We start from the raw sequence: 17,332 nt of genomic DNA on the forward strand, positions 1-17,332 counted from the left end.
AAGTTTAAATTCTCAAAATGGGCCGCCTCAAATAGTTTGAAATTGATTTTTAAAAACGTTTACATACTACTGAAATGGGTGTAGAGGTTTCTAAGTGGGATCATAATGGATTCATGTTGAAACATTTCATTGAATATAGCATTGTTGGATCTAAAACACTATCATCACATAATGCGACTTGTTTTAATTAGAGGAAGACTTTTTTCCAAGGCATGAAAATTTCTTTTGTTTGATTTTGATTGTGTCAAGTATCTGGTTACAAGAGTGTTTCCTTCTTCGAAGTTAGTTCTTTTGTGTGCTTGTTAGGACGTGGCGAGGTGAATTTGTTTTATTTATTTATTTATTTATCTTGCGAAATTTATTTCTTCTTTTTCAACTTGCTAAATAGTATTGAAAAGTGCAGCTAAAAGCTGTAAAGTGAATAACTTAATAGTTTAAATCCGTCCGTACTATATTTTCTCGTAATAAATTAGTAGAACAAACATTTTATTCTAAGATTTATTTATTTATTTTTTCAACTTTCTTTTCATTTCATAAATTTTATGACACTTTGATACAAACTTACTTATTAAAAAAAGGGATTGAAAGCATAATTTAATCGAGTCAAGTGATTAATCATATGAATGATAACCGACCTTACTAAAAAAATACTTTATACCTAATTTGCTTAACGTTCATTAAGACATCCGCAAGATTGAAAAAATAAATAAATAAATAAATAAAAATAAAAATTAATTTGAATTTTGAATCGGGAATTCAAATTATGTTTTTTCGCGATCACAAGTGTGTGTATGTAGGCGTGTGTGTTTGTGTCTGTGTGCAGGTATGAGTGTGTGGGTAGTTGTGTGTAGATGTGTATGTATATGTCTGTATGTATGTATGTGTGTGTATGTGTTTGTGTGTAGGCATGAGTGTGTGGGTAGTTGTGTGTGTATGTGTAGGTGTCTGTATGTATGCGTGTGTGTGTATGTGTTTGTGTATGTGTGTAGGTGTATGTATGTGTGTATGTGTTTGTTTGTACGTGCGTGTATGTATGCGTGTAAGTGTAGGATATTGACGCAATCTGGAGATGACTTTCGCTAGAGGAGCAGCATCGTGAGGAGCCGGTCCACGGTGATGCTGCTGAGGGCGCTGGCGGGAAAATAAAATGATAGCACATCAAAACAGTCAAATAAAAGCAATAAGCAATCGTGATTGCTCAAAAAATGATGAAAAATTTGATCAGGTTAAAAATTTAGCTGCCATGCCTTGCTAAATTTTACTAGACATAACTAAGCTAGAGCAAGAGTTAACAAAATTGTACATATGAAGCAAGATTTTGCGTACGAAAGATCTTTATTACAAACTAGAGGTACCAGCATGGCCTTGCCCATAATATTAGAAAATTAAAAGGTCCTTTGGTTCGCCTGTACATTTTCAAATAATGGATGATGAATTTCTCGCCAAAATGCTATGTTAGTTTGCTAGTCCATGTTATGGTAATTTGCTCGTCCATGTTGTGGTAGTTTACTCGTCCATGTTATCGACATTGATGCAGAGGAATTAAATCCACCAATGGTGGCTTAAAATTGGAATAAAAAAAGAACAAAGTCGAGTTTTTGAAAAATCGCTTCTAGGTGCACACCCCCATGCTGCCAACTAATTTTGCACCATATTTCATGCAAATCGGCTGAACGGTCTAGGCGCTATGCGCGTCACAGAGATCCAGACAGACCGGACATCCTGCTTTGTTATTAGTAAAGATGAGCATATAAAGATATACTTTTCAGAGTTTAAAACCCTTTTGTTTCAGTCTCAGTTTTCAATCAAATTAGCGCAGAGTCACTTATATATTTCAGAGGAAATGGTGAATATAGTGAGTTTTTTTATATTATAATGTGGGAAAGGAAATAGAAATTTTAGTTCTAAATTTTTATTATAAGTATGTGCAAAAATTAATGTATTCTTTAATTTTGAAATTTATCTAAGTATTAAGAGTGGTTTTAAATATTGGGGAGATAAAATGTAAACGTTATATAAAATTTAAAATTTCAGTAATTGAAGATATTTTGCTGGATAGTGTTTTAATCTAGTTTTTAATGATAACAACTCGATAAGGGATAAAAAGGAAATTATGGGATGTTTTAAACGGAACCATAGAATAAGGTTGTAAAGTTAAATACAATAACGAAATTTGTCATTTCTACGGAAAACAATGGAGTTGTTTCCTTCAGTCAAAAGTAGTACTTTTAGTCACTGAAATTGGTAGAATAAGCAAAAAATAAAAATAATAATTACATGGACCCATGAAATTCTTTCATTTTCCCAACAGTTATTTTTTAATTAATTTTTTAAACTGTCCGATTTTTCAAACAAGGCGTGGTCTGGATCAGGGCTTCGCAACCGGTGTGCCGCGACAAGGAAGCCGGTGTGCCGCGGTATTTTTGTAGTTATATAAAAAGAAAGAGCCTTGATGTACTTTATTTTAAAGTTGCGACCGAATAGCGTTTGTTCGTTCTGTAACTTTTTAATTCACCCTGTCGATCATGTGCAATAAGGCATTCCCAACAAGGGTAGAGGCGGGATTTGCTGCCACACCTCTTATAAACTTCTTGTGATCTTATTGCTTTCAGTTATTGAAAACGGATTCTAATTTCCACGAAATCAACTAATTATATAGAATTTTTTCTAAATCTTTCGCAAACGGGAGCATTGTCCCCTCCCCCAGGCAGGGATCATGCCATCCCGCCCAGAATTTTAACCTCAGCTTGAAGCTTTTGCTTTCCTCTTTTCCAGTTCCGATACTAGTTTCATTTTATCGTAGTTTCTCACAGCTTGGGTCTGAGACTTAGCAAAATAGAAATTAAAAGAAAAAAAAACTTAAACTGCAAAAACAAAATCAAGGACGAATGAATATTTTCGGTTATTGCTGTTTGAACAATTCTGCGAGTAAAGCGAAGAGTGCAGCTGTCTTTACTTTATCCTGTTGCATAAGTTGGCGTCAACGAGCAGTCATGTATTGCTTTTGAAGATTTTTTTGTTGATCTATAAAAAGCAAATCAGCAAAAAAAAATTTTTTTTTTCAAACTTAGGTTATTTATTCGGCTTATTTTAGACTCAAATTATTCACGCTCAATTCACCAGCAGAAACATTCTGGGTTGCCTTCATACGCTCAGTGTGTAATTCGGATTGGGGCAAAGCATCCGCTTAAATTACGAAAGTGATATGGAAAAATTCTTGGTTAGAGAAGGCTCATCAGCTGCTAAGTCTGCGACTGAATGTACTGATACAAATGGACCTCCAAGCAAAAAGGCTAAGTCGCTGATTAGGCAGTACAAGGAAGGATGTCTGGCTTTCGGTTTTTCGTGGATCAGAGATGTAAAATAACCAAGGCCGGAGTGTTTCATTTGCGGGGAGAAACTTTCAAATGAAGCGATGGTCCCTAGCAAATTAAAATGTCACCTGTCTACTAAACATCCTTCTTACTTAGGCAAAAACATCGATTACTTCAAGCGATTGCAGGAAGATAACTCAAAGTCAAGTTCCTTCATGAAATCGAGCGCAAAAGTTTCTGAAAGGGCTCAAGAGGTCAGCTATAATTTTGCACGGTTAATAGCCAAAACGAAAAATCCATACGCTATTGTTGAAACGCTTATTTTACCAGCGTGCAAAGAAAATGTACGGGGAATGCTAGGACCCGTAGCAGAGAAGGAGGTGTTTCGAGTGCCACTTTCTGACGACACTATCAGGAGACGAATTGATGACATGTCGGGTGACATAGAAGCAACATTGGTAGAGAAATTACGAGTAGCTGGAAAATTTGCATTTCAAGTTGATGAATCAACAGGCATCGGAAGCAGTGCACAAATCATAGCCAGTGTGCGCTTTGTTGATGAGAGACGCATTAAAGACCATTATCTTTTCTGCAAAGAACTTCCTCGACGTGCAACCGGTGATGAGATATTCCGCGTTACAGATGAATAGCTGAAAAATAACGGAATCCAGGGGCAAAATCGCACAAGTGTTTGCACCGACGGAGCCTGCCTGGACAGGACCTATTCCCTACTAGCAAAATTTCTTGCATCAACCTTGACAGATCTTGATATTATACTGACGGCGTCAATATTGACGTGTTTCATACTGCATAAAGCTTGCATAAAGATTAAAAAGCAATATTACTATAACAACACGTATGCAACATTGCATTCATCTTAAAATATCAATATTGATATTACCTTAAAATAACAACATTGCATACATGTTGATGCCGTCAAGATGATATTGATTTCATGCTGTCGCCGTCAAGGTAATTAGTACACAATAGAGCAGGTGGACCTTCGTTGATACTTGCGCATGCGCACAGTTCTTTCTACCCAGCGTCCCTCGCATTGCTAGCACATTGATTCAGTCGGTTCAGAGGAGTTGCACGTGGCTTTGCATTTTTTAGGCTTCGTTAAGTTGGTTGCTTAGTTATTAGTGTGGAATAGTATTGTTTTAGGAATAACTTATGAATAACTGATATTTGCATTTGTTTATTAATATAGTACTAAACAAGTCATATCGCAGACGATGTGCGATCAATGTTTAGAAATGGCCGAAAATAACAAAGGACATGAAGTCCAGAATTTCGTATTATCACTTCAATCTCACAAGTAAGATTAATTTTATTCAATGGTTATTTATGTTATTCTTTGAGATAAATTCATATGTTTTGTCCATGGGATATTTTCAATGCTGACATCCATTTGAAAATGTACTTTATTGTATTTATTTATTATTTTGCTACCTTTACTCTTAAATGTGCTATAAAAACTTCCGCAATTATTTCTAAATAGGCATTTTATGTCTTTATAATACAATTAGAAGCAAGAATTTAAAAAATAAGTCAAGTATTACGCAAAACGAAGAAACTTTCATTTTTTTAAATTAAATTGCGAGTACTATATGAATCTATCTTTATATGAATTTCCGATCAGATGTCAGCTTTAAGAAAATATTCTCAGACTAAAAAACTATCTTGAAGAATAACAGAAATAATTAAAGAATGAAATTTAATTCTCGAGTTTGAAGTGAAAATAATACAAATAAATAAATGGATAAAACACCTTGCAAACGTGCTGATTTCATACTGTCATGTCAATGTATCCTGATATTTTCCTGTCATACCAATACGTATGCAATATTACAAAAGCAAGATCATCTTGCCTAGACCTTGATTTCATGCTGTCATGACAACATCTTGATATTATCCTGTCATATCAATACGTATGCAAGATTACAAAAGCAAGATCATCTTGCCTAGACCTTGATTTCATGCTGTCATGACAACATCTTGATATTATCCTGTCATATCAATACGAATGCAATGTTACAAAAGCAGCCTACCTTGATATTTTCCTGATATTATGCTGCATACACCTTGTCAGTCAATATTGTGGCAGCCTGCTGACAGCATAAAGGGAGTAACATAACAACATTGAGGCAGTATTAATGCAAGATGATTTTTCTTGCATGTCAACCTTTATGCAATACTGAGGCAAGATATTTTGCTTACTGGGATTATAGGGTTCCTGTCGAATGTGAAAAATCGTAACCCTAGTGTTCAAATCATGCACTGTTTCCTCCATCGTGAAGCTCTCATGGCTAAGAACTTACCAGATGAGCTGAAGTCAGCTTTTGCTGAAGTCGTGAAAATCGTGAATTTCATAAAATCGAGGCCGTTTAATTCTCGCCTTTTCTCTGTACTTTGTGATGAAATGGGGGCAGATCACCACTCCCTATTTCTTTATACAGAGATTCGCTGGCTTTCAAATGGTAAGGTACTATCAAGAATTTTTGAATTGAGGGACGAAGTACGACAGTTTTTGATTTTAAAAAACGAAATGCAGTACGCCAGTGTGTTGCAAGACAAATATTGGCTGGCAAAACTAGCGTATATGGCTGACATTTTTGAACACCTTAACGAATTAAATCGGAAACTGCAAGAATATTTTGGTTACATGTATGGACAAGCTAAACGGGTTCAAATCAAAAATTCAGCTGTGCAGAGAAGTAGAGCGTGGCTCATTAGACATGCTCAAACGGACCGTCAACATGGTATGTGAAGGAAATGAAACGAAAGAAAAGCTGCTGAATGTGGTGGCAGAACATTTAGTCATACTTCAGGAAAAGTTTAAGCACAATTTCAAGAATACTAACATTTAACAGTATGAGTGGGTTCGCGATCCATTCTCTTCATCTGCGGATGCATCAGTTAAAGACCTTTCTTTAAAGGCGCGAGAAGAATTTATGAGCCTCAAGAGCGATCGTACTCTTAAACTTAAGTTGAGCGAAGTGCCTATGGAAATTTTGGTTGCTGGTTAAAAATGAGTATTGCACCATCTCTTGTCTTGCTATTGATGTGCTGCTACCATTTTCAACTGCATTTCTTTGCGAATTCAGCTTCTCAGCCCTCAGACTTATAAATAAAATAGCAAGAGATCATCTGTAAAGAGCCTGGATCAAGAACTTCGTGTAGCTCTTTCCAGCATAGAGTCGAACATCAAACGTCTTTGCTCCTTAAAGCAGGCTCCAGTGTCTCATTAGTGTCAAACGGAAGTTAGGTGCTTGGTTTTAATTTCTTGCTTTCTCCATTCTTGAAACATTTTGTGATGAATCGTTTAACTGCAGTGTGCACTTTAATGCCACGTTTGACAGAAATACTTTGAAACATATCACGTATAATTCTCTGTAACGTCTGATATAGGTAGTTTTGTTGCTCATTATCAACCTCAATACATTCGAAATATTTCTACATTCTAAATAAATTTAAATGCACTACATTAGTTATAATTGTTTTATTCATATAAAAAAAGTCCCCCCCCCCCCCGTCTTTTTACCAGTGAATGATAAAAACAGTTCTATACTACCATTGCGAAATTAAGTTCAGTGTGCCCCGTTGATCTAAAAATTTCTTAAGTGTGCCGCAAAGTAAAAAAGGTTGAGAAGCACTGGTCTGGATGACGTCACAAATGATGCTCTTTGGCGCATCTTTGTACCGCGTTTTCACGTTATGATAAATCAAGAAGCGAATTGAGCACTATGCACTTGCACTATGCTTGCTATCAACCATATCGTTGCCAATACACGTGAGTAAATATGCGAATTAAATATTTTGCTCTGTGAATGGCAACACAGAATGGCATTTCATCATTTGTGATGTCATCGGCAAGAAATGTAAACAATGAAAGCGCAACGATTTAAGTAATTTTTTAAAAATATTAAACTTAAACAAATTATTTGAAAAATAGTTAAATCCTATGTTTTTAAACATGTTTTTTCAGAAAAAAATACTTTTAAAATTTTGGAAACAACCCCATTGTCGTTTTTGACAAAAAAAAAAAAAGATTAAGAATTAAACCAGCAATCTAAAGATAATGATGATTCCGAAAGTTTTGGATTTAAATTTCACTACTAAAGAATTCTGAAACTGTTAAAATATTAAGTGCTTCATTACTAGCATTGGAAGAACCCCTAATTGACAAAGAAAAAATAGAAAGCATCTATCAAATTATATCAAAAAGATCAGTTCTGAAAAGAAATACAAACTTTTTAAAAAGGTTAAAATATCTCCTGAAAGTGAGACTGAAACAACTGAAGAAACATTTTTTAAGATTCAAAAAATTCAATTTTCTAATTTTACTCCAGATGTTAAAAAATAATGATTCTGGCCTGCTAACCTGAGTCTTGGGGTATGAGAAATTATACGGTAGTTCAAAAGATCCTATTTACTTGGTAAGGAAATCGGGGGCCGTGGGGGGGGGGAGCTCTTACAAGATTACAGTAGCTTTGAAAGGTCTAATCAAAAATCTGGAAAAAAAGCTTTCAACTGGAATTCCTGAAAACATAAGAAGAAATAAGCAGAACACCACCAGGAATAAAAGGGGTTCCATATCCATGCAAGGGCGCCCATATGCAAAATTGTAAGGGGGGGGGGGGCTCAGATATTTTCCCCATGGGTAAGGAGGGTATTTTCTCCATGGAAACCGATTTCAGGACAGATTCGAGTCATTAAAATATTTCATTTTTAATAACATATTCATTAATGGCTGAAGAATAAATGTTTTTACATTTTTTCAAAGAAAAAAGTACGAAAAGCAAGGAAGTTCTAATTTCAAAGGGGGGGGGGTTCAAGCCCCCCTTGCCCCCTATATGGGCGCCCTTGTATCCATGCAAACTGAAAGTAGGGAGAGAGTAAAAATATCCCTAAGGTTGGTTGGTTGGTTCTGCGTAATTTTAGAGATTTATATATGATGGTCAGTCAATAAATAACGAGACAGAGGCTATAAAATAGATTTTATTCGACATTCTTCAAAAACTCTGACTGAAATTGTTTAAATACTTGAAGAAAAACTTGGTTATATGGCAGGTAAACAAAGATAACAATAAAAAGAAAAAAAGCAGCAGAGCGTATGCGAATATTACGGCAAAGTAAAAATAACAATAAGCAAATCAAGAAGAAATAGGCTGAAGGATCAAAAATGAGAACGCGGGAGATGAGAATCAAGCGGGCAGGGCCGTATCCAGAGGGGGGGGGGGGCCTGACCGGGCCCGGCGTCCCCCCCCCAGAAACCCAAAATGTTTTGTACCGTGAAACAGAAGGTTTTTTTTTTTAAATTTTTTTTTTAATTCCTAATGTCAGAAAAGGAAATTAAAAAAGTTTTTTTTATTAATTTTGCTACTATTCAAAATTTATAATATTTTGAAGAAATACAGAAAAAGCAGTTCTAGTTCTCATTAGCCGCAAGGCACACTTGAAATTTAGACCTTTAATTAGGACTTCCTGCTCTCTTTCCCAATTCAATTCTGGGCAGTCCAGGGTTAAGGCATGCCCTTTGTTAGTTCGTTGTTTTTCAAGTCTACCAAACTGACTTCTGTGCACTTCCTCCTCCAGGGGCGTACACAGAAATTTTGGGGCTGTCACAAATGTCTTTTTTGGGCCCCCTCCATATTGTTTACCCATATTTCCAACCCTAGATTTAAAAATATTGGGCCCTATTTAAGTTCGGGCCGGGGCCAACAGGTGTCCCTTCTCCCCTCTGTGCACGACCCTGCCCTCCTCCTCCTATAACTCTTATAAAACTTACACAGTACTGATTTCGAGCCGGTGACTCCCCAAAGGCTGGGCCCCTAGTTTCCGATTAGGCGAGTATCTTGTTAACAAGATGTGCCAAATTCAGCTCCTTGATACATCCTGAGTAAAAAATGCAAAAATCACGATTCTCGCGTTTTTGTAGCATAATTTTCAAGATCATTTTTGTGACTGATATGTTTCATGTCTTGCATTTATTTAATGCCGAATTCAGTATCATGGAAGTTCTTTTGTTATTGCTTGTTTTTTTTTTCTTACCTCTACTGCATACTGTTAATACCTTAAGTATGAGAAAAAAAATAACACTTATTCAACTCTCTTTCATTTTCTGCACTACTTGTGATTGAAAAAAAAGTTTGTTTCGAGAAATATTTCGTTGCATTTATTTTTCAACTTAAAATGGGTGTGTCTTACAAAGTTATAATCATTTTGTAAGACTGTGCAATCAACTTCTGAAAAGTGTAAATAAAGAGCTTCAAATAATTTCAACTGTTCGAGAGTCTTTGAAAATTATTTAAGTTTTTGAAATTCCTTGAAAAGTTCTTCAATTTTGTATCTTATCAAGAAAATAAAGTATGAATTGTCCAAATGGCCAGAATATTACTTTTCTGTTCTTATTTTCTGAATGTCTACACCATTTCTTTTAAACTATTTTGTAGAATTTTCATACTGTGGGGCATTAAATGAAAAAAAAATGGGGGTAGGGGGAGTGATCAAAACAAACCTCACTAAAAGCCGATATGAGCAGATGGCGGGATGCTTCTCTTTTCTCCTCTCTCGTTTTTCCTCTCTGTCCATTAATTTCCATGATTTGTCGAGCAAGCAATTTTTATTTTGTTTGATCTTGATTTGCAAAAGAATGTATAACTTTTGAAAGACTTTGTTTGCCTATTTTTTTTTTCATATTTTTGTCGTCTCAATTACCTAATATAAGGCCTCAAAAATACAGATTTTTTTTTCAAAACTTTTTGGGGGGAAAAACCCCCGGACCCCCTGAAATTATCGATGTTCTACACCCGACTTAAAGGGACACTCTCCTGTTATCTTTACCACTACAAGGTGAATAAGAAAAATAATAAGAAATTAAAATAAAATAACAACAGTCCAAACAGTGGAATCATTAAAAATCGAGACAAAAAGTCTTCTAAATTAAAATTTTTATGCGTTTGGTGTGTCTATGTGTACTATATGTGTGTGTGTGTGTGTGTGTTAGGGCAATGTGCTAATCCGGGCCCCTCCCGAAAAACATTTCTGGATACGGCCTTGAGCGGAGGGAAGCTAGTAAGTTAACCTTGGATAGAGTTGTAAATTCATGTAACTTTGCATTTATCAACATGCCAAGTTTGCGGAAAGACTCACAAAACATGCTCTTCCAAGTAGTCCCAGGAAAAATAGGCTCTTATATGCTTTCTTGCTAAAAAAAAAAACAATAATAATAATAACAATAATAGTAATAATAATATTGGAATTTACGGGGACAGAAATGAAAGTCAAAAGAGTTCCTGAAAGAAATCTTCTTGGTGAAACAATCCTCACTATTGAGTTTTTTTTTTTTTTTTTTTTGAGAAGAAGATTACAGTTCTTGGTAGTTAGTGGTAGTTATCTGGGAAAAGAACTTCTGCTTGTGCGTGATAAAAAACAGATGTGTGACTACAGACCCACGATAGAAGGGAAACTTTTATCTTGTTTCGTTGTTTTTGCATTCTGAACTATTACTTCACCCGCACGTTTTATCTCATGCCAAGCTCTTGTTCTTTCTGTGCCTAAATTTGGCATATTTACAACAGAATAGTATATTATGATGAACAAAATAGGTTATAAATGATGAGAAAACTAAATTCTACTCGAAATTCACTTTTTTATTGTTGCCAAAAACGATGAAAAATAATAGTAGTAATAAAAAAGTTAATTTTGGTAATAAAAGTTATCAAACTTAATTTTAGACTGAACTTTAAAAATGTGGATTACGCTTTTAAACTGACAACTTGACCTGAATCAAAGAAATCTTCGAAAACCTACATTATTTGAAAAGTTTAAAATGCCCAAAATCCACTAATATATGCTTGGTTAAATTTAGCCTAGAAATTAATGTGTTGAATTTATTTACAAAAGTAATTTTTTTACTACTATCGCTTTCATTGTTTTTGGCAACAATTGAAAAACAACTAAGTCATTTCGGTCACATAAAAAGGTTGGGGATCAGAAATTCTGTGTCCTAGCATAAAAGGTTTCACTTCTAATCAGAGGAGAAAAAGTTAATCTCCTACAGAGCAAATAAACAAGAATTCATTTAACTAAGTTGAAAGTTTGTTAATAGAGGTGTTAATTTTAAGACAAAATATCAGAGAGCGAGTGCTTACTTATTAATTAATATTTAGACACGTACCTGTCCAAAAACTCTCTAAATTAGTTTATTTCTAAAATATTCCATCTTCACAGTTGCGTTCGTCACGGTTTCGTTCGTCACACGTCATATTTTGAATGAATATTCGTTTCTATTACATTATAAGCAAAAATGAGTACAGTAAACTCTCGTTTTACGCGGGTTTATTTTACGCGGTTTCGATTAGACACGGTTTAAGATTTGACACATTTATTTTATTTTACGCGGATGAGTTTCGGTTTTACGCGGATGCGGCAATGGAAACAGATAAAATTTTTCCCTCTTTCAAAATCCAAATTCCTAAACATTGCAGATTATGCGTAATCAACTACATTTTGGGGTGCTAATCATCGAGCTTGAGCCACTGAAGACATTTAATGCGATTGGTTCCAGAGCTCCTTCCAGAAGTAAAGTTATTAAACCCACACAGTTCAGAACTCACTGGAAGAAGAGCTTTTAGGAGTGACAAAGGAGGCCAAAACAAACGGGGATACCAATGTCGGTGACGCACAACCAAAAACGTAACATTGAAAATTTTGAGCCATTCCTAGTCAATAGAAATGATCTTTCTGATTTGTTAGTGACGGAAGATTCTATCTTGGAAATGACGCAATGACATGGATGTGTTAATGCTCTGCAAAGAATTACAGAGAAAAATTCTTAATGACTACAAAAATACTATCATAGCCAGCTCCTCTTTATAAACAGAGCTCGAAATTAATTTATGTTTTCTTTATGCATGTTTTGCATAAAAGTCGATATAAATACACATTAAACTTATTATACTATTAGTCGTCACTAGAATGATGTATTTTGTTATCTACAGAACCCCCCCCCCCTTTTTAACCCATTTTTATTATTAGGTCTCAATTTACGCGGTTTCAATTTATGCGGCATTTCCGTACAACGTAATTCCCGCGTAAGACGAGGGTCTACTGTATTATTCTGCATGAAAAATTAAACTTAGGAATGAAAATAACGCAATGCACTGTTTTTACAATAATAAATACCTAAACTTTAGAGAAATGGAGAGCCTAATTTCATGTTGCCGAATTCAAGGTTGCAAAAATGTTACGTTCATCACAGTGTAGTAATTTATTTTCAAAAACCAAAGTATGCAATTTCTTCTGTGTTTTCTTGTATGAAGTGTTACACAGAAGTTTTATTCTTTCACCAAGTTCCGAAACATCACAAGTAAATGATTATTGAACGTTCAAAACTCTTGTTATACAACGAAACAGTCTCTGAATGTTACGTTCGTCACGATGGAATGACCCCTTCTGTGTGTTTCAAAATTTGTAAATGACACTATTGTAAAAAGTGTTGAATTCTGAAATGCAAAGTTTCGTGAAAAATGTTTTTTCTCGAAGATTATTCAAGCTGCATATAAAATAAAAGTTCATGTAATTTACTTTTGCATGAGATATTATACAACTTTTTAGCTCCCATAGAACTTGAATTATAATATTTTAAAGCATTGCTAGCAAGTGCAAAAAAAAAGGGGGGGGGTTAACAAATTTCGAAGCTTAATTATTTATTACTTATGAATGATGATTTGTTTTTAAAATTATAAATAAATCTAAGGTGTCAAAGTGTAAGATTTCTGAAAGTTTCATGAAAATCTGAGGCGGTCAGTAAGAATATCTTGATTTGACATGAGTAAATCTGTTAAAGTGAAACATACGAAGGTAAATTCAAGTTGACTATTACCCTTTTTTTTTTTTTTTTTTTTTTTTTGAGCGTAGCACTATTATACTAAATATCAACAAATACTGGATATTTCGAGTGGTTCTCACTTCAAGTAAATTAATTTTGTAAAAGTTGTTTCTCTCTGACTGACTTCGCAGTGTTAATGCAGCAAAAGAAAAATCCCCACGCCACGCTTTGTACTATAAACACATCGATATCGAAAAAATAAATTGCATAGTTTTCGCTAAGAGAGCTTACACCAAACAAGTTACGAAAATAAATGTTTTAAATTATTAGCAATAGAGGGAATCGTACGAAGGAAATTTAATTATTATTGTTATTGTTTTTTTAATACCGTTGAGCTCAGTATACTATACTATGTGCCTTAACAAGCCAGACATTTCAGTTATTTTTCAAGCAAATGAATTCTGTAAAAGTTGTTTCTCTGCCAGCACAGTGTTAATGCAGCGAAAGTAAAAACCCCACGATACGCTTTGCTCTAAAAATTATAGACATCGATACTGAAAAAATAAATTGCATTGCATGGTTTTCATAAGCAAGTTACGAAAAGAAATGTTTAAAATTATTAGCAATAGAGTGAACCATACGAAGGCAATTCAATTAATGTTGTTGCTTTTTTTAATACCGTTGAGCTCAGTGCACTATACTGTGTGCCTTAACAAGCCAGACATTTCAGTTATTTTTCAAGCAAATGAATTCTGTAAAAGTTCTTTCTCTGCTAGCACAGTGTTAATGCAGCGAAAGTAAAAGCTCCACGATACGCTTTGCACTAAAAATTATAGACATCGATCCTGAAAAAATAAATTGCATTGCATGGTTTTTACAAGCAAGTTACGAAAAGAAATGTTTAAATTATTAGCAATAGAGTGAACCACACGAAAGCAATTTAGTTACTGTTGTTGCTTTTTAGCCTACTTTCCCAGTAAAACTCAGAGAAGGAAGAAAAAAGCATGAAAGAAGGCTTTATGCATCTTAAAAATATCGCGAAAAACAAATAAAGTCAAAAATAAATAAAATAATTAAATATATATCGAAAATTTAAAAATTTTAAAGTAGGGTATTGAGATGGGGAATAATGTCTGTCGGTCTGTCGGTCTCCCCCCCCCCCCCCAATAACTTTTGAATGAATAGTTCGATTCGAACAAACTTTTTTTTGTTCGAAAGATCTTGTCGAGGACACCTCATTCTCATATTTCGTTTTTTGATTTGAACTATTTTTTGTTCAATTTTGAACAGTTCAAATCCCTTAACATTAGCGCCTACGGGGAAACTGAAAGTCAATGTAGATTCCGTACTTGAAGGCGCATTTACTTCAAACAAAATTTGTTGAAAATAGCTCTTGACGCCAAACTCCAGACTCCGACTCCGAGAACTTAGGGGCACCTGACTCCGACTCTTGTGCCCAAAAATGAACCGGACTCCGACACCCCGACTTCGACTCTGACTTCGTAGCTTTGGCAAAAATTTATACACGGGGGACAAATGACTGACTCCGATTCCTTTATCCCAAAATGAGATTGACTCCGACTCAGACTCCGCAGCTATGGTTTTAACTGTGAAATACTTATTGATATGACTTGTTTTTATTTTCACGTTAAAATTTAATTTAGGTATTCAGTTTTCAGCGAATAAACTCGAAGACATTTATGTTTCTACATAAAGATATGCGCAGACTTTTTTTTTTTTTTTTGACAATGAAAATTATTTCTTTAAGTTGACATTTTATTGTTTTTATTTATTTTAGTAAGTGCATTAATTCATTTAAAAAACTATTTTTGGCAACAGGGAAAAAAGAAACGATTTTTTTTGTTGATATGATGTATTGATTTTAATGAGCTTATTAATTTTAATTATTATTTTTTCGTTTTGAAAGCTGTTAAAGATTTTTTTAAAGGAAAAAAGCTGCTTTGTTTAAAAAAAGGTGCTGCTATTTTGTTTGTTCGTTTTTTTTTTTTTTTCGCATCTAATTTTTTTAGATGAGTGAGGAATATTTTATTCCTAGAAATTAGATTAAAATATTTAAAAAATATGTTCGAAACAATTTGCGATTTTAGCTTTTTTTGAGAATATTGATCAGGTACTAGAAAGTAGTATGGGTATACGGGAAAGTAGGCTCGTTTAGTTCCAGGCGGAACTTCTTGTTTTAATACCGTTGAGCTCGGTGTACTATACTGTGTGCTTTAACAAGCCATGCATTTCAGTTATTTTTCAAGTAAATGAATTCTGTAAAAGTTGTTTTTCTGCTAGCACAGTGTTAATGCAGCGAAAGTAAAAGCCACACGATACGCTTTGCACTAAAATTATAGACATCGATATTGAAAAAATAAATTGCATTACATGGTTTTCACAAGCAAGTTACGAAACGAAATGTTTAAAATAATTGGCAATAGATTGAACCATACGAAGAAACAATAAACGATGATTAAATTAATTAATTAATTAATGTATGAAGAAAAATAAATGAGTGAGCAAAAGAGTGAATGAACAAGAAAATAAGAGAATAAATGAATAAATAAGTGAATCACTAAAGAAAGGAAGGTAAATGAGCTACTAAATATATGAACAAGTTAGTGTTTTAGTAAGTGATTGAGTGAGTAAAGCTGAGTTGAGGGAAATAAGCTATTTCACTTTGCCGCATCCACTTTTCCTCGCATGTACTCGAATACTTGATCAATATATTTAAAACACAAATAAGCTTAATATTAACTAAATAAATATTGCACTGCATATTATAGGGTCTCATTCAATACTTAAAATGTTAATAACAAAAACTTGACTATTTTATGATGTAAAAAATAATTTTTGACTTTCAACAATTATTACAATAAGAGTATCAATTTTTGAAAATGGCCTGTATTACCATTTGCTTTAATATTCAGAAATATTTTTTTCCTGATGAGAATAGACTACATGTGCAACTTCACTGTTAAAATATTACCAGATAGGTTGCCCTAAACGCAGAGTAAGTATTTCACCTTTTTACTTTGCCCCGCTATTTCACTTTGTCCCACATTCCCTTACTATGTGACTCAACGAATCAGGCATTTCAGTTGTTTTTCAAGAAAATAAATTCTGTAAAAGTTATTTCTCTGCCAGGACAGAGTTAATGCAGCGAAAGTAAAAATTCCACGAGACGCTTTGTACTAGAAACTGTACAGACGTCGTAAGGAAAAAAATATTTGCATGGATTTTACTAAGGTAGCTTACACCACGCAAGTTACGAAAAGAAATGTTTCAAATTATTAGCAATAGAGTGCATTATACTAAGGAAATTTAATTATTGTTGTTGTTGTTTTTTGATACCGTTGAGCTCAGTGTACTATACTGAGTGCCTTAAAAAGTCAGGATTTTCAGTTATTTTCCAAGTAAATGAATTCTGTAAAAGTTGTTTCTCTGCTAGCACAGTGTGAATGCAGCGAAAGTAAAAGTTTCACGATACGCTTTGCACTAAACATTATAGACATCGATATTGAAAAAATAAATTGCATTGCATGGTTTTCACAAGCAAGTTACGAAAAGAAATGTTTGAAATTATTAGCAATAGAGTGAACCATACGAAGGAAATTTAATTACTGTTGTTGCTTTTTTTAATACCGTTTAGGTCAGTGTATTATACTGTGTGCTTTAACAAGCCAGGCATTTCAGTTATTTTTCAAATAAATGAATTCTGTAAAAGTTGTTTTTCTGTTAGCACAGTGTTAATGCAGCGAAAGTAAAAGCCCCACGATACGCTTTGCACTAAAAATTATAGACATCGATATTGAAAAAATAAATTGCATTGCATGGTTTTCACAAGCAAGTTACGAAAAGAAATGTTTAAAATAATTAGCAATAGATTGAACCATACGAAGAAACAATAAACGATGATTAAATTAATTAATTAATTAATGTATGAAGAAAAATAAATGAGTGAGCAAAAGAGTGAATGAACAAGAAAATAAGAGAATAAATAAGTGAATCACTAAAGAAAGGAAGGTAAATGAGCTAATAAATATATGAATAAGATAGTGTTTTAGTAAATAATTGAGTGAGTAAAGCTGAGTTGAGGGAAATAAGCTATTTCACTTTTCCGCATCCACCTTTCCTCGCATGTACTCGAATACTTGAGCAATATATTTAAAACACAAAA

The 17,332-nt window shown here is 33.9% G+C and overlaps 1 protein-coding gene across 1 annotated transcript; it reads left to right on the forward strand.

Moving 5' to 3' along the window:
* Positions 1-3,205: 3,205 nt before the first annotated feature.
* On the forward strand, positions 3,206-3,964 carry LOC129220843 (protein FAM200C-like). The gene is made up of 2 exons (XM_054855273.1): positions 3,206-3,338; positions 3,471-3,964. Exons 1-2 carry the CDS (start codon positions 3,206-3,208, stop codon positions 3,962-3,964), a joined length of 627 nt encoding a protein of 208 aa, XP_054711248.1.
* Positions 3,965-17,332: the final 13,368 nt, after the last annotated feature.

The sequence above is a fragment of the Uloborus diversus genome, chromosome 4, assembly GCF_026930045.1.
Source record: "Uloborus diversus isolate 005 chromosome 4, Udiv.v.3.1, whole genome shotgun sequence".
NCBI lineage: Eukaryota > Metazoa > Arthropoda > Arachnida > Araneae > Uloboridae > Uloborus > Uloborus diversus.